Source organism: Hippocampus guttulatus, chromosome 17, assembly GCF_054856545.1.
Source record: "Hippocampus guttulatus isolate MCC_2025c chromosome 17, RoL_Hgut_1.0, whole genome shotgun sequence".
NCBI classification, from domain to species: Eukaryota; Metazoa; Chordata; class Actinopteri; order Syngnathiformes; family Syngnathidae; genus Hippocampus; species Hippocampus guttulatus.
The window spans coordinates 1,386,425-1,404,048 of NC_141277.1; the positions used below are offsets into that span (position 1 = coordinate 1,386,425).

The following is a 17,624-nucleotide window of genomic DNA, read 5'->3' on the forward strand; positions in this document are numbered from 1 at the left end:
GCCCAAGAGAAAGTTAAACGTTTGGATTGAGGTCGTTACCAAGGTTTTATTGATTTCGTTTTACGAAATCTTTTTCACATTTGCAGATTTTTTTAAGACCTAATCATTCAACTTCATATTTGTTTGTTTGTTGTGGTTTTAAAACAGAATACATTTTGATCCGATTAACAACGAAACAAGAAAGCATAGTTCAGGAAATAACTTTATTCAACAATAAATGTTTGTACGGTACATATTTCAAGATGACAAAAACAAAGACCTCGATCTGGAAAAGCACAACCACACGGGTACAGGAATAAATAAAGGAGAGGTGTCCGCGCCCCTCCATTGAAAGCAATGTATAGTTTAACAATTTAAATTCTTGCACCAAAGGTGTCCAGGCAAATGTTTCAAGATGCAAGAGGTGATTTTACAAGCTGAAGCTATTAAAAATGTTTTTAAAAAAGAGAGAAGGATTTGCAGCTCTCTTCTCAGCATCTAAGATAAAACAGATCACATACTTGATTTAAAGAATGTTTGAATTGTATTGCGAGTGCAAAAACTGTATACACTAAATGTATTTCATGTTAGTGTGTCAATTTTCTCAAAGTCTCTAAACGAATAATTCAAAAAGCTTTTTTCTGCCCAGTGAGTAATTAACAAATTGTGACTCGTTTGGTTTCTTATCCCAAACCTCTGTGATGAACAGGTAAAAAAATTAAAAAACTCTCAAACATTTACGATTCACAAGGCCAATTTGAGCTGAGCAAACCGAACCTCTGAGCCCAATGAATGAAAAAAAAAAGAAAATGTGCTTTACTAAACACCCGTAACGTTTGATCCAATGTATTTACAGTGAAGCTGGAGAAAAATAGAAAAGCCAAGAACGTTTGTGTATATGTAGTCTACTGAGATTATAGGTTTTAAAACTCCCATACATTGAAGCCAATACCTACGAACGCAATCGCTTAAAACACGCATCAAGTCTACATTATAAATACAGAAAACACTTACAAAAATAGATATGATTTGAAAAACTGTAGTTGTTAAAATAAGGGATATACTGTAGCGCCCCCTGCTGCCAAGAACGGCGCACTACTGTAAACACATTATTGCAAAATTGGCTGACACCTCTTATCAAGGTTTTAGAGAATATCCCATTTGACCACAAGGGTATTTTTTTGTGCTGAATATCATCAGCAGCGTTCAGATTGTTATTTACGCCCCCCCCCCCCCAAAAAAAAACAAAAAAAAACAAACGTGATGCATTCAGTGTCATACACAAAATATGAAGGAAGCCTGCGTGGGGATTATACGGAAGAACCAATCACCAAGAACAATATCTCAGGGAAGTCAAGCCGTGGATGAGATCATTGGTCTTTGAGGTGTGCAACATCAACAAAGAAACGATACGAAGCAAGTCCCAGCAGAATGCACTTCCACCTCTCACACAACGAGCGTTTGGGATGGCGGTCATCCTACGCGACAACCACTTCCACTTCTACAGGGTCAATGATACTGTCGTCGCCGTTCAGGCTCGTTTTAACAGGCTGAGGCTCTTCGTGTGGAGCGGAGTCCTTCGCCAACGCCGGCTGCTGCTGCGAATCAGATTTCGTGGCGGAAACCTCCGTAGTTTGTTCGCGCTCACCTTCCTGTACTGCTAACTCGATTTCCTCAATAGCACTCTTAATCGCCGCTTCCTCCTTCTCATCTTCCTGTTCCTTGTTTCCCACCAACTGCTGGAGGATCGACTGCGGTGATCTCTTCTCCTGCGGAGACTTCAAGGGGACATCCTCCACCAATGTGGTGATGTGGCTCACCTCCTCCTGCGCTCCGTCGGCCAGTGTCGGCACCGTCCCGTTGGACACGTCGCTCTCGATTTCATCTGGCAGCACCACTTCCGTCACCGGATTGATCAGATCTCTGATTTCGTCCACGCTATCTGGGGATTTCGGCCCCCCGCGCACATCGGCCTCAGCCTGCTCCTCCGCGTCATCGGACGCCACGGCTTGTTCTTCGGGGATGAGCTCCACCCCCGGAACTTCCAAACACGACTCGTAGGGCAAAGGTACTCCTTCGAGCTGGATCATGGACACCACCTGCTTGCGTTTTTTCCCAGAACCTCCGTCGCCATCGCCGCTACCACCTTCGGGTTGACCGTTGCCGAATTTGGTGGCCCAGTCCACCGGAAGATTTTCGCCAAGCGCTTGGAGGTCGGGGTCACTGTTGGTCATGACAATACTGTCCCTGTAGAGATTGTGCCTCCTCTGGACGGCAGCCTCCTTCACAGCTACACACGGGAAACGAACGCACGCGTGGAGCAAAAAGTCAAAAGTCAACGATTATTTTTTGAATGATAAACAAATTGACCCCACGGACAATAGGAGGCTTAATTGTTCCGCAATCCTCACCCATCATGATGTCCTTCGTGACAGACTGCAGCACCACCTCCTCAAACATATTTTCCACAAGAAGGAAAGGGGAGAAATCCTCAAAGATGAGCTCTTTAAAACGCGGCAGCTCCTGGGGGGGGGGTGCAAGCAGACACGGGTTCATCTATTAAAACACTCCGTCGTGTGTTGAATATTATTATTATTGTTGATCTAACAGCCGACGCGAGGAAAACAAGATTGTCAAAATGCAGTGCAGCGGGGTGCCATTTACGGGGGAGCAGGACGGCGCGAGCTGCTGCAGCATGTAGGGGATGATGATCTGCAGCAGAGCTTCTCTGAAGAACTTCTTGCGTACTGTGCTGCTGTCGTAATCGTACTTCTGGAGGGAGAAACCGAAAACGCAGAGAGAGAGAGAGAGAGAGAGAGAGAGAGAGAGAGAGAGAGAGATTACCGAATGCCATGTCTTATTCTCTCTGATGCAAAAATCATGACGAATGAAGCTTTTTTTAAAAAATTTCGGTTACATAATGTCTGGATTCTTTCTTTCCAGTTTACCTTGAGAACCCTGTCCTGGCACCCTTGGATGATTTTACACATGTCATTTTCTCCTTGGGCAGCTAACGACTGCTGCAGCAGCTGCTCAAATGTGTGTACTGCATTGTCCATTTGCTGTAAAAAAAAACAAAAATAAAAACGCCAAAAACAAAAGCCCCCACAAGAAGTCTTATTTCAGTGGTTTAGAACGTCATGCTCGGCCACTAACAGGCAACTGCGAAGTTTCTTTGAGCCAACTAGCAGGTTCTCTCTCAGCCACAGCGACAGTGCATTGACTATTGGCAACATGTGAACATTCCAGAGAGAGCGAGAAAAAAATGGCAGTTTAAATTCTCACCTCCCTCATGAGGATCTGAGCCCTGCTGACAAATACCGAAGGGCTCGAGACGTCGAACCTTTGCTGCAGTCCCTCCAGGTTGAGCTCCTCCACATTATCATAGCAACTCTTCATTTTGACTGGATGGAAGGCCAGCATGGAGAGCTTCTCCAGGTGCTGTCACGAAATATCGACGCGGCGTGATCCGGTTGCAGGGTGGCAGCGCATCGAGGCAACAAATGTGCCCTGAGCAAAATCCGACTTACCTCTGCCAGTTTTTCTTTGTCTCCTCCATTTAACAGGTTCTTGCTTATGTCCACCACCTCCCGGAAGAAAACATCCCTGACCTCAGCGAAACCTCGGCTGATGGGCTCCATGAGAGCCTCTAAGATGGAATTGATGTAAGGTTGGACGCTCCTCTTCAGGAGAGACTCAGCTTTGGGTAACACCAGGGCTGCAGATGGTTGTGTCACACGCAGGAGAAGCACACAAGCATTATTTTCAAACCCATTAAAAATGACCGACAATGTATGGCCACGATCGTTTCTCTAGTGCCTGATTCTAATTCGGAGGAGGTCAGTTGTCATTTTGTTTGTAAAGGGACCCTGCGAGTGAGGTTTGAGGAAGTTGCGGAAAATCATTTCAGTGAATTGGGTTACCTCGAATCTTGCTGCTGACGTGTTCTTTCGATGTGATGACCTGGTCCATGTCAGTTCTCAGCCTGGCATCCAGCTGAACCTTCCGAGTCTCGCAGTTTTCAAGAAGAATTTCATACTCACTGGCGGTCTGGGCCAAAACTTGCCTGTAAACTGCATCAGAGATCTACAAACAAAAAAAAAAAAAAAAAAAAAAAAAAAAACCACATACGTCCCAATAATAAGCATTATTCTCACTCTTCCGCTGTGCTGAAACAATCTGACGAGAACTCACAAACATCCAATCTCGCTGCCTTTGCTGCATCTTCCCTTTCAAACGAGGACCGATTGCATTTCTCACTTCAGGATGGAGACCCTCCATCACTAGATTTGCCAGGATCTGGACACACACACACATACACACATCAGGTCAAGTCAGCTTTATTGTCAAATATGCTCTATGCGCAACATAGAGCACAGATGACATTTCTTTCCTCTCCCACAGTGCAAACATGCAGTGCATTGAAAACACAAACAGCTAAAAATAACTTTTAGAGTATATTCAGTGACGGTGGCTAAATAAGCGCACTCTTGAATCGGTTGCAATTCACATCTTGATGTTGGCCTTCCTTGTTTTGTTTTTGTTTTGATTTGCTCTAAGGGTGAGGTGTGTGCGTGTGTGTTGAGGCATGTGGGGGGACTATTCTCCACTCACCCTCAATGTGACCCAAAGAACCACCAAAATAAACTTGAAAAGACACAGTGTGCCCATTGAGATGAAAGATTCAGAGGCAAGAAGTAGTATAGTGTACACACACACACACACACGATATGCAGAGTATTCATTCAATCAACGCGAGCGGAAGCGTTTTGTGTCTCACCCATTTTGTGACAATGCAAATAGTGGAAGAGCAGATGAGTTCATTTGAATATTAATGAACCGCTAATGCGGCATTTTCATGATTTGTGTTTATTTTAACAAATTTAAATAAAATATTCATGTCGCAAGTGCAAACGACAGTTTCTGATGCAGTACATCAAGTCTGAGAGTAAATATCAGCACTGGACAAGATGTTATTTTTCAATCATGAAATACCTAAATATAATCTGGCATGGGGGGGGGGCGATTTACAGATGAATAAATGCACTGTAAAAATATTGTCAGAATGGAAATGAAAACCACGTGCATTGAATTAACAATTTAAAAAACACACAACATTTTGTCACTCACTGCAATCGAAAATATCTTACCAAGCAGGAAATATGTGACACGTGTTATAGGGCGAGAAACGGGACATGCCGCGTGCTTGGGAGGACACACAAATGTCATCTTGACTTGAGCCGTACGCTCCATCAGCACGCGTAGGCAGGTAGCAAAAGCATTGCGCGGGGGCCCGAAATAAGCAATAAGCAAAGGGAAAGGTGACGGCAAAGAACACAGGGTGATTCAGGAGCGCTCGTAGAAAACTGAAAGGGACTCATTGAAAAGTGAGACTCGGGTGACCTTTGGCATGCCGTTATGGCAGAAGGGCTGGAGGATGGCTGCCCTTTCGGACGCTCTCTTCTACATTCATGTGTCAAGGCATTCTTGTCTTTTGGTGTGGGAAGCAGGTGTACGGATGAAGAAGAAAATGGATATATATACACATACATATATAGGAGCCAGAACAAAATAGTTACAAACTGAACGTAAAATAAAACGCAGTGGAGGGAGTTTACTGTATTCAGTGAACCGAACATACAGTTTTCAAACTTTGGTAGCGTACATGTTATGGGCCTGCGAAGCCAGAGTGAACGGATTCGAGTCAGGTCGAGAGTGGCCTACCTGTGAAGACGTTCCACACATCATGTCCCAGGTCCCATAGTGGCCTTTCGCTTGTCTATGCAGTCTCACAGTGTCAGTGAAGGCCGGCGTCTGAACAGTGCAGTCCTCCGGCAGACCTGAGGGTGGCAAGGAAGAGGCCCGTCGGTAATGTGAAGGAAACAAGCTCCTTGTGTTAACCCATGCAAGACACAAATAACACCATCTTGGGAGCAATACAGTTCAGAGGATTCCTTTGGAAGGATTTTAGGATTTACAGTTGAAGATCGACACAGCCCTGTTCAAATATATATATATTTTTTGTTGAATGACCAAGACAAATCATTTAAACAAGTAACCACTATTTATGTGACTTATATTGTGCAAATTATGATTCTATTTATTTTACTTTTTTTGGGTGGGTGGGGTCAAAATAACCAGCCTGAACTAATGCGGTTGGTTGCCCGAGCGTGCACATGCTATGTTTGCACTAAATATACTTTTTGGAAATATGAAGTTTCCCTAAGTGATGACAAAGATGAATCTGTGTCTGGAGAATAAATCTAGCAGTGGCTAGAGTGGAACACAACCAAATCAACTGTCATGCTCCTCAAAAGAGGAAGATGCTTTTTTTTTTTTTTTGGTGACAGAACTCACATGGTTCCTGACACACCCAACGGACAGGACCGAAGGAGCTGTGCTAAAACAACAACAGCGGTGTGTTTTTAGGAAGTGACTTACTGTCATGTGGTTGTGATGATGTGATGAGATTCAACTGTCTTTAGTACATTAAAAAACGGGGGAAAAAAATGCAGCCATGAAGACCGCAGTGCACCAGACACTTAACTCATTCAATACCAGCTAATTCTGGACCAAGTCTGAAAAGACGTTTAAAAACGTCTTTGGGAGTGAATGAGTTAGTGATTAGTAGTTGACCCGTAAACCAAATTCATCTCATAAAATAACACCAGTTACATTTTCTTTTCAAAAACAACACTTTTGAATTCAAGTGTATGCTTCAGCCCCCACCAGCCCCTTGAAATGTTGATTATTCAAAATCACAAGAACGTTTACGTTTTGCGAGGTATCACGTTCACATTGATTCCTTTGTCACTTCACCTCAAACCAAGAACGGGCCAGTGTTGTGATAGCAGGTCTGTGACTCAGAGGAGCGTGACAAAGTCAGGAAGTGAGTCAGGAATTGTCGTGGGAGGGGGCAAGGCGAGCCCGACGGGAAGCTGCCCCTCCCCGATAACTTTGCAGTGATGGGTGAAAGGGATGACGGTCAGTGGAAGGTCGCGTGGAGATGCGAGACTCGCAGGAGAAAACAAACGGACAGCTTGGCGGGTTTCCACTTCTCCATGCCCGGTGAAAAGCGTAACGTCAAACCAAGCGTGGACCGATGATGTGTTGTTTTCCAATTTACGCCGTTTTCAAAGATGCCTGAGCAAGTGTGTATTGTGTCGCACGACCTAGTTGTCACCCCAGCACAGCACGGCGCATTTCAAAGCACCAAACAAACACCAAGTGCACTATGAAACAAGCTTTTCCCTACTTGACTTTCTGAAAGTGGTGGCCGGGGGGGGCAGGGGATGTGTACAGCTGAGGCAAGAAGAGAAAGCAGAAACATTTTGTTTTTCATCGAAGCAAAAAAAATGCACCGCAATTGACCCTCAGAAAGCCAAAATGATGACTTTGTGACCGAGTGAGACGACATCCAAGCCGATGATAATTTACGAGTGAAGTGATACGCAGTTACAGGCCAGACCTGTTTTAGCTCAAAGTCTGAGTCAAGTTTTATTGAGTGTTCAATTGGTTGAACAGGCTGCAAAGGGAACAAAAATGCAAATCTTATCTTGTTTGTTTTGGTGATTAATTATGTTTGCCAACGGCGCGTCGCTAGCATTGATGGACTTTTTTTTCCTTCATCTTGCGTTTTCTTACTCACTGGAGAAGCCATGTCGTTTTACGCCGCGCAATATTTTTGATCTCTTTGCCAAGCAGTTGAACCACGAGGCCGTACAGTTCCTCCGCAGTGTCTAGTGAGGGCACTGAGTAAAAATAGAACATGTGGCAGCAATTACCGCAGCATAAATTTGGAGGCATTTCCCTCTTTGCGAGGCTGACTGCACTGTATCGGATGGGATGTGGAGCAACAAGATTCCCAGGCCTTCGAGCCATCATTTTGCAATGGCCTTATCCAAGCCGATCCAGCCCACAATCAATTCAAGGCTCCCAACTACTAAAAATCCGAATAATTCTGCACAGTGCCCCGTTAATGATTTCTGTTAAACAATGACCTCATTGCCCAGAAAGCCGGCCTTTATGTATTGACCAACCTGACACTCTGAATGGACGCCACAGAATTAAACAGCAGCAGCCAGTATCCTGCTAACAAGGAACTTCACCAGCTGACCTAAATGTGCGCCTTTGCCGTTGGCTCGTGATAGAAGGGAGCACATTCAACGCTTTTGTGAACTCATTATCCTATTGTACATGTCATCACTGAAATGCGGGGCTTGGTGAATTCTCTGGAAGAAGGGGCAGACTGTAAGATGTCGCTGTCCTGTAAAAAAAAAAAAAAAAAAAAAAATTCACAGAACAGCGACGATAAGCTGAGTTAGTCTCTCATATTAAAAAAAGATAAAAAAAGTTAACACACCAAAACGGCACTTGTGTAACTATGTGAGGTACAGTGTGCCGTGGAGACACAAGGTATTCCTTCGTTGGATTGCGTTTTCAACATTTAAACATGACTTTGGTCCGAGGCCAAAATAGAATAGTTTGGTCTCCAGGCTGATGCACCAGGCTCTCATTTGGAGTTCGAGGCCCCAAAGAGCTCCCACGGGCCTCCAGAATACCATCAATCACAGCCAACTCTCCTCCCACTGTCGCCACTTAAACTCATTTGGCCTTCCTTATGCTCTTATGCACACCTCACACACACAGTATGTGTGATTAGCATGGAAAAGGATGAAGGGGAAAAAAAAGAAAGAAGAAAAATTAATGTGGACACAATTGTTGGCATCCCTCCGTTCATGAAATAAAAAGACTCAATGTCACTGAAATCACGGAGAAAAGCAACGATAAATAAAACCATACGGAAAATTAACCGATAAAAATCAGGCAGTGAAGACATTGCCTTTGAGCTGTGGTTCAACTAGACCAGGCGTGTCCCAATTTCTTCGTTTGAGGGCCACATACATCAAAATGGAAGGATAAAAGGGCCGCTCCAAAATGGATGACGGGCCGGCAATGGCCCCCGGGCTGCCGTTTGGAGACCCCCGATCTATCTGATCTCATATGCACTAAAAGAAGCAAGCTTTGGACTGCTAACACCCGATTTTCCCTTGAAGAACATATGAGCTAATCAAGCCAACTCCCTTTTAAATTGCCTGCATGGAGGGCAGGGGTCACATCCATAAAGTCATTTTACGACTCGCCTGAAAAGTCGTTTGCCTGTTCTGTTTTTTCCTCAAAACATGACAGAGGTGAGACTGGGCGCGGTAACGCAGGCCAAAGCCATGAATGTCATCAATACACACTGATCCAATTGACCTCGACGTGCCAAAGCCATCGCGGAACACCAACACAGTCCCGCTTCCTTCTGACGTGTTCTTGAAGCCCAGATGGAATGTACCACAGGGGACTCACTGAGCATGCCCAAACAGGTCGTGTGGAGCAGTCAAAAAGGCTGAACAAGACAGGCAAGGGCTGGTTTTGTTTTATGAGCAAAATGTATGCGCTACTTGTTCCTCTCAATCATCGACACCCGAGCTCTGGTTTGGGCATAGGATATAAAAATAGAGAAGACGGAGGCATCGATGTATACGTATACAGATGCAGCTAGATGGGGGTAAGAAAATTCCACTTGGCTTGTTTGGCATTTGCTATGGCACTTAAATGGGAAGCGCTGAACAGAAAATGACAATTCAAATGCAGATTTCAAAATAAAATCACTACCATCAACACATTCAGCCCCTATTTCTTGAAGCCAAAAGAGAACTATTAACCAGATGATAATTCACTTTCCACTGTGAGCACACATCAAGCTATCTCCAAATAAGTGATCGATTAACTAGTAACAAAAAAAGCCTTTGAGCATTGGCTGCGTCTTCACAGCACAAGGCAAGTACAGTAAAACGTGCCGTGGGGTCCTTGAGAGCCCCTACCCTGCATGACCTTTGCCCCTCCTCCATCGCATCGGATTGAAATGATCAGGAATCATTAGCAGGCTTCGTGATGAACTGATCAATTGAATCGGAATGTGGGTTCCGATCGGGCTTACCTGAGTTGCATTTACTTTTTTTCCCCTCTAACTGAGTTGCATTTAAACATTTGGGAGTATGATTGCCTTCTCAGCTCAAATAATTTAGCTCCTACGTTTCAACATTTATACGGGTTGCATGTTAATAACAATAACAATCGAGTGACTTGCCGAGAAGTGCGCGCAAGAATAACAGCCTGACAAAAATGTCACGAAAGAATGTTTGTGCATCCTTGGGCATGTCTCGATTTCTAATCTGTTCATCGTAAATATGTGATATACATTATGCATTAGATCTGCCTGGATTATGTAAAAACCGCTCCTGAGATTTTAAGGCGGGGAGGAAGATGTGGCATTGGGAGAAATTATTACGGCATACAGTAGACACCGTCATACTCGCAATTCGCACATTCTGAGATTTTTTTTCTTTAATTTTTTTTATCTTAGTTTTATTTTGAGGGGCCATTTCACCCATTTTTTCATTGAAAAGGCATATTGAATGTTCAGTGTTTTTTTTAATTATTTGGTTTCGACGCATTTCACTAGCTGACAGTTACGTGGGGAGTTTCCCTATAATTGTTTGCACTCCATGGCAGCAAGTATGGTGAACTTAAGTTGACCCAAGCCTCGTCACTGCTGATGTCCAGCTGATGATTCATGACATAACACGATTAAACAAAAAATCAGTACCCCATTGTGCACTCTCTTTTCATTTCTTTTCTCCACTGTAGGACATTGATTGCCCGAGAAGTTATAGCTCTGAGCCGAGACCCCTTCATTGAATTTTCTTTTACAACAAGAGCGTGACAGCCAGCTTGAGATTCCTTTTTAGCCAAGTATGCGCCACTAACTGATTGCCACTTGATTTCTTCCAACAACAACAGCACAAAGGCCGCTTAGAACAGACTTCAGCCGAGACATCTCCTAACTTTGTTCGCTAATTCTGTTAAGAGTCCAACGTGGGAGCAACGTCAGCCTCTTTCGTCACTCTGTGACCGACACGCACCACAGCAATATCGGCAACGTTGGCCGCCGTCAAAGCTCTCATGATCCACACAAGGTGTTTCCGATATTTTGTTCCCACAATGGCGCTCTTTCTACTGTGTACCTCACGTCACATGTGAATTTTTTTTAATGACTAGTTGTGCGCGGGCGCATAATAATCAGCTGTCAAATATTTCGACTTCGCAAGCTTCACACACCCATTTTGGAGTTTCAGTGACTTTCACTGTGCACAGATGCCACGGTGGCCCCACTCGGAGCTCCTTGAACTTGTCGCCGATGACGACCAATTAAGAGCGCTGACGGTGTCATATTGAACTGGCTCCTGGAGTTTTCCTCACCGTTGTTACAGTGCCGGACGCAGTCTTGCAAGACGGCGTGCCACTTCTGCTGCTCCTTCTCGGTCATCACACAGAAGTAATGATGGCGGGCGTACGGGTGCCACAGGATGAGTGGGAATTGCGTTGCACATCTGATAAAAGGATTGCTGCTCGATTTGGCTTTAACATCTAAAACAAGGTAAGGGACAAATTCATTTAGAAAAAGGCAACCAGCATGCATCGAGTGTTGGTTAGTACTCACACACAAGTTAATCGTAATATTTCATGATATGATATGATATGATACCACTGCAGCGTGAACTTTTTCAATTTCACCTGAAAGCCAACCATCCCGAACTGTTTTGGGAGTCGTGTATGTTGTCAGTCGAATACCTGGAAGGCTGGTGTTAATCAGTTCCATGTAATCTTCAATAGATGTGAGGGCCTTGTAGCCGGCACAGTTGATGGTTACTTTGGGATGCAGAGTCCGCTCATGTGCCTTTAAAAAAATCAAAATCAAAAGAATTACACGTTGTCATGACCACGGTGAAATTAGGCAAAGGAGCAAGTCAAGTGAACCCACTGATTTGCTCTCATAGAGGTTGATGGTGTAATTGTTTGGCACCGATACGAAGCGATTTCTCCACTTGCGATTCTCCTCCAGGTACTGAAACAAATTCCCTGAAAAGATCGAACGGCCAGCCAAAGGATCCTGAAAAAAAAAAAAAAAGCATTTATTTTGATAAAATGAACAAAATCTTAAAAGTGCATTTCGTCCAAAAGCCTTTACTCCATAGTCTCGAGGATTCCGTGAAATTGAAATCATCTTTATCATGAATGAACCTGTAACACGTTTCTTAGAAATGAGGAAACAAAAACAACAACAACATGAGTGGTCGTAGTTGTCGGCTCTGTAAATATGCCATTTCCTTCTCAGAGATATCGCTCCGATCCAATTCCATACATTTAAAAACGTGCAACGATTCTATATGGTTCAATTCCATTGAACTCAGAAAGGGGGCAAAGAGTTTTTTCGTGGCATTGGAAGGTGTGACTGAGAGCTCTCCCGAGCACAAATAATGACCTCATTCATGGAGTTCTGCGACATTGTTCTGACGGAGCCTTTGTTGACAAATCCCTTGGCAACCGGTTTTGTACTTGCTCCTCTTCATGATCAGAAACACAGCGGAAAGACAGTTACACTCTGGCTTTTGGGCTCACGCTACTGCGCAAGGACACCGTTGCTCGATGCTCCGGAGCGATTTGCAAGGCCCGAGTATCATTAGACTTTTCAAGCGGGTCTACTTTGTCCTGACGAGAACGCGTTTTCGTCCTCACGAGAAACGTCTTTCCTCGCTAGCGCTAGCTTGTTTATACAGCAAGGACATTCTTGAAAGCGCTGGACGGAATATAGTTTAGAATCACAAGACAGTCAAGAGTTACAATGATATGCATAGCGTTTGAACGATGACACTCAAGTGTGTGTGGGGGGGGGGGGGGGGGAATGCTGTTTAACTGCATCGCCTTTAATTGGCTTGCTTGCTTGCTCGAGGGTTTCTTGGCGGTGATGACAGAAAACTCTTTTGGGTACTTGCCTTCCGGTGTAGCATCTGCGATTGTGGCCCGCCACCTCCTTCGATCTCGTAGCGGATGCTGTTGAAGAGAGCGACGGCATACTGCTGCTTATACACGTCGCTGAACTGTCTCATCACATCTCCCGTCTTCACTGTAGAAGGAGAAACGACAACAGTTTGGTGCTACAGTCGTTGCTGCAACTTCAAACTCTACTATGCAAAGTAAAATTGATTTATCAACAACACCCAGAATTGCCGCCAGCCTCTCTGGACCCGAGCTCATCTCAGATGGACTGATGCTAAGAGGGAAAATGTTTTGTGGTCTGACGAGTCCACATTTCAATTTGTTTTTGGAAATTGTGTACCAAAGAGGAAAAGAACCGGAGTGCTATGGACGCAAAGTTCAAAGGCCAACATCTGTGATGGTTCCTTTAATATGCCCTGCATGTTTTCGGAAGTACCCGGAGAAAACCCACACAGGCACGGCGGACCACATGCAAACTCCACACAGGAAGGCCGTAGCCGGAATCGAACCCTTCACCTCTGGACTGTGCGGCCGACGTGCTAACAAACCGAGCCCTGTGCCGCCCTGGTCCAATTTATATTTGCTTTATTTCTAGCTTCATCAAAATCAATCTTGACCCCCTCACAGTTTCCATTCGTGCACAATGGTCTCGCCGCTATTTGACCCAGTTCTACGGCTGCCGTCTTTTTCCTCAGCAATCCGTCCAAGAGGGGATGTGCGTCTTTCCCATGTCCCGGTGCTGGAAAAAGGAGTCTATGTGTTTGGCTGCGCTAGCAGCAGACGGTGTTAACTGCGATACGTTTCTGGAAGGGACAACAGGAAGAAGGGAGATGACCGGAGGTTGGAGAGCGGGGAGGAAAGCGCTGACAAGGCAACACTGGTGTGAGAAGAATGCGGAGGAGAGACAACAGCGACACCAGAACTTCATGAGAGCGCCTTGTATTCTATATATAGTACAGGGGAAATTTTCAAAGCCAATGACGATGTGAAGACATTTGGGGAAATGCACAAATAGCTCTCACGGAAGGTTATTTTGGTTCCGATGGGTGTGTGTTGCACGGTTTTGAGAGCATTTTGTAAGATGCTAGCGAGATGAAAACACTGCACTGAGATTCTGGTGAAGCCGTCTGATTTCCGGATCCTTTTAAGACAAAAAAGAAAAAGGACATCCATGTCCGGAAAGAATTTGAGCACAGCTGGTCTGTGCGCCATCACCAGCCCCACCAACCCCCCCTGCACACCCCCTCAAAAAAAAAAATGCATTCAACTTTGTATTTTCCATTGGATGCCTTTTTCTGCCAAAGTAAGCAAAACATTCCAGTTTAGGGAACCAATACCGCGTCTTGAACCCATCGACATTATGAAGGCAAAAGGAATCATTCATTTTGCGTAGCTCACTCGATAAATGTCTCCACTTACCCAGAAAATGTTTGATCGGTGCAAGAAGCACAGCAAAGATATTTATTATGATCCATTCGTGAACCTATTGAGGTCGACTCTGCGTCCGATTTTATTCTAGGTCAGGGGGCTTGTGTGTATAAAGTTTCCACTTTTTTCAGGTCAGTTGACCATACGCTGGTGCAATATAGAGAACAGTGTCATTAAAAACAAAACTATGGAAAAGGAACACCGACATTGTGAGGGAAAGGACATCTCGCTGGACGCTTGTTGTCTTCATCGTTTGACGGCATGCACAGTGTAACGTGCCGTCATAGACTTGGTCACATGTTACCTCACATTTGTATAGTCATCAAAATCAACCAAGGACATTTTCTTGTTTGGCGCTAACTTTGCATGTCATCCCCGGGGCGCGGGATCCTACTCGGGTATTCAAACGTTCCGATGACAATGCTATGAGCTAAGATATGTGAGCGTGCTGCAAGTGTTATGTGGGCTAATGGGGGGGGGGGGGGGGATCATTCTGTGAGAATGTGATTCAACAGCAAGAATGAAGAAATCACATCCTCCTTACCAGGGGTGTGCTGACACCTTTTGCCATGCATGTTTCTGGAATGTGGGAGAAAACCAGAGTACCCGGTGAAAACCCACGCAGGCACGGGGGAGAACATGCAAACTCAATGGAGAACGGCCGGGGCCGAAACTGAACCCGCACCTCTGCGCCGTGAGGCCGACGTGCTAACCACTCGCCACCGTGCCTGTCAGAAATCCAAAACAGCTAATTGCATCCACAAGGCCACATTTCAGAGAGATGATCCTATTGAGACAAGCAATTCCATCTTACGGTGTGAATAGATCAACTTTCAGTCAAAACAACACCTTTTTGTCATCAAAAACAACCAAGATGTCGCGTGATAACGCTTGAGACAGACGCATTCACTGCATGTGTGGATGACGTCAAGTTCTGGCCTGATAGTTGGAGTAATCCATAAATCCAAAACCTGTTCAAACCTGTTCAAACCATGAAGCTGCATACAATTGTGTTTGAGAGCCAATCATGGCGTCTCGTGCACCAACAGACAAATTTTTTGTCTTTGTTTCTCTCAATTTGACATCCATTTCAGATGATGTGAAATGGCGGCCAGCAGACTCAACTGACTGAATTCCCCTTCTTGTCCTCGTTTCTTTGTCCGGAGGCGCACACCACCATAAGCTTGATCTACATGTCGATCATTTGGTCAAGTAGATTTAGCGTTGCCGCTAACATTAGCGTACCCCTGCAGGTGGAAACCCAGCCTATAGCCTGGTGGGCATTCATCCAGAAATGAGTCCTCGCCAGCCATGTGAAGGTCAGCGATGTGAACCGCTACGCTACAACTGTCACCACTTACTTTGCCTTTCAAAATGCAGAGTATGCCAATTTTCCAACAGCTTTCAAGCACAAAGCATCAAATTCTGCCTAGTCAGAAATGTCATATTATTTGGACGTTGATGCGACCACTTTGTTCATCTCCTTGAGCGATACATATAAGCTCTGAAGTTAAAGTTACAATTGTTAAGAGAAGAAAACCTTTAATAGTCTCGCAATGAAGAAATTCCAACTTCACAGCAGCAAAGTTATGAGAGGAAGAAGTAGAAGAACAAAATAAATAGGAGCTGCTGGAAAGGCAGCCACTCTCGCGGCGCCATCTTGAAGTCAAAATAACACACAAGACAAAGACAGTCGTGCAATCTTAATCACTTTTCCTGCATACACTTTGTTGTTTGAAGCAGTTATCGGTGAAAGAGGAGAGGATCAAAGTGTCCCTTCACCAGAGCATCAGATTTGGATATTGATGACTTCTACTTGTGTGTGTGTCCTTTCGCGCAATTGCCTCTGAACAAGGAATAAAAAGCAAATAGTGAGAAAACACGACTGTACTTTCCATCATTGCGTGAACAGAACTAGATTAAAAAATACGTGCAAAACAACCTTGGCAAAGAAAAAATACATTTTCTTGTGTTGTTTCATTTATCATACGGGTCAGAAGTGCAAAGAAACATCACTTTTTATGTATGTCGTCTAAAAGCTTTAAAGTCCGGTCTGGACTTGAAGAAAGCGTCCTCTGAATAAACTCAATCGTAAAACGTTCTCCCTTTAGCAGAGTTGTTTATGATAGCCTCGACTGCCGAGCTCGTATTTTCCAAGGAGAGTGTTATGAGTCAAGACTCTGGCCTCTTCACGTCTCCTCTGCTCTGGGCTTGGTTGGAAGAAATCCCACAGAATGTTCGGTGCCCGCAGCGGGAGGCTGGAGCAATCCGAGACTCAAATAGCAGCCACTACCAATTTATACAAACATTCTTCTCTTTGGGGAAACCTACTTATTATGTCTGGGAAGAGGGCCTACAGCAGAACTCTTTCGTAAGCTCGAGTAGAACAGTTCCCTGTGCAAAAAAAAAAAAAAGTGATGCTTTTGTACCGGCACAGGTGGTGACACTTGCGTCGACTCCCTTTTCAACTCACGATTGTTGTTACTGTTGATTTGTTTTGGGCGATATGCTAACAGTAGCAGAAATATTGAAATAGTCAACGTGACTAAATAGTCCAAACAAAGAATTTTCCATTTCAAAGATAAACTCTGGTGACACTGCTTCTGGCCTGCCCCGTACAACCACAAGCAACGATTGCTTGCTTGCTTGCAAAAAAAAAAAGAATCTGTGAGTCAAAACAAAATGTCGTTCCTGTTTCAGCTCCGTGCTACAAATCAGAGGGTGTTGTTGAGGCACTCCCTCCTCCTCATACCTGTAATCATCTCCCGCTTGCCTTCATCCAGGTGAGAGGAAACCACGTCCCCCATGGTCGCAGCAGAACCCCCAAAGACTCGGTCACAATCCGAACCGGTTGCAGGCGTGTATATTCCGGGTCGACTGTGGCGAGGTTCCCAAATAGCACCGCAATTATTCGACCGAATCCAAGAGGCAAAAACTTAAAACGTCTCCTCGTGAGAGAGAGAGAGCGAGTCGAGAGACTTGCTACCGCTACTGTCTTGGCTGATTTTGTTCCGAGCACTGGGTGAGGTGACAACACCCTGGCGGCAGGCGGGGACGAGGCGGGGAAGGAGGAGGTGAAGGCACGGTTGGGCTTCAGAAAGGCGGGACACACCTTCTGGAAGGCATCACTGGTCCAACGTGTTAAGGCGGCCCTGCTTTGGGTGTGGCCACGAGCTGCTCGGTTTCTCCTCAACCACCAAATACTATTACTGTTCCACATTATTGTTTGAAGATGAAGGCCACGCATACAACCTATATGAGGTTTGAAGATGTCATTTCCTGCGCGTCTGACTAACCGTAAACATAGGCAGTGGTTACTGTTCACGCTT

General features: G+C 44.9%; 1 protein-coding gene across 1 annotated transcript; it reads right to left on the bottom strand.

Moving 5' to 3' along the window:
* Window positions 1-184: 184 nt before the first annotated feature.
* On the bottom strand, window positions 185-17,494 carry niban2a (niban apoptosis regulator 2a). The gene is made up of 14 exons (XM_086135482.1): window positions 17,048-17,494; window positions 12,864-12,994; window positions 11,852-11,980; window positions 11,662-11,767; window positions 11,290-11,457; window positions 5,704-5,819; window positions 4,174-4,278; window positions 3,903-4,065; window positions 3,510-3,697; window positions 3,265-3,420; window positions 2,928-3,041; window positions 2,644-2,751; window positions 2,391-2,502; window positions 185-2,269 (listed from the first exon to the last, which is right to left on the bottom strand). The coding sequence occupies exons 1-14, from the start codon at window positions 17,100-17,102 to the stop codon at window positions 1,458-1,460; spliced, it is 2,463 nt and encodes an 820-aa protein (XP_085991608.1). The 5' UTR covers window positions 17,103-17,494; the 3' UTR covers window positions 185-1,457.
* Between the last annotated feature and the right edge of the window lie 130 nt (window positions 17,495-17,624).

Excerpts from the sequence above, each read along its gene's own strand:
- niban2a (XM_086135482.1), bottom strand. The coding sequence starts at position 17,102 with ATGGGGGACGTGGTTTCCTCTCACCTGGATGAAGGCAAGCGGGAGATG. Across the intron at positions 12,995-17,047 it reads CAAGCGGGAGATGATTACAG|TGAAGACGGGAGATGTGATG; the intron begins GTATGAGGAGGA and ends CTCCTTCTACAG. Across the intron at positions 2,270-2,390 it reads CACGAAGGACATCATGATGG|CTGTGAAGGAGGCTGCCGTC; the intron begins GTGAGGATTGCG and ends TCCCGTGTGTAG.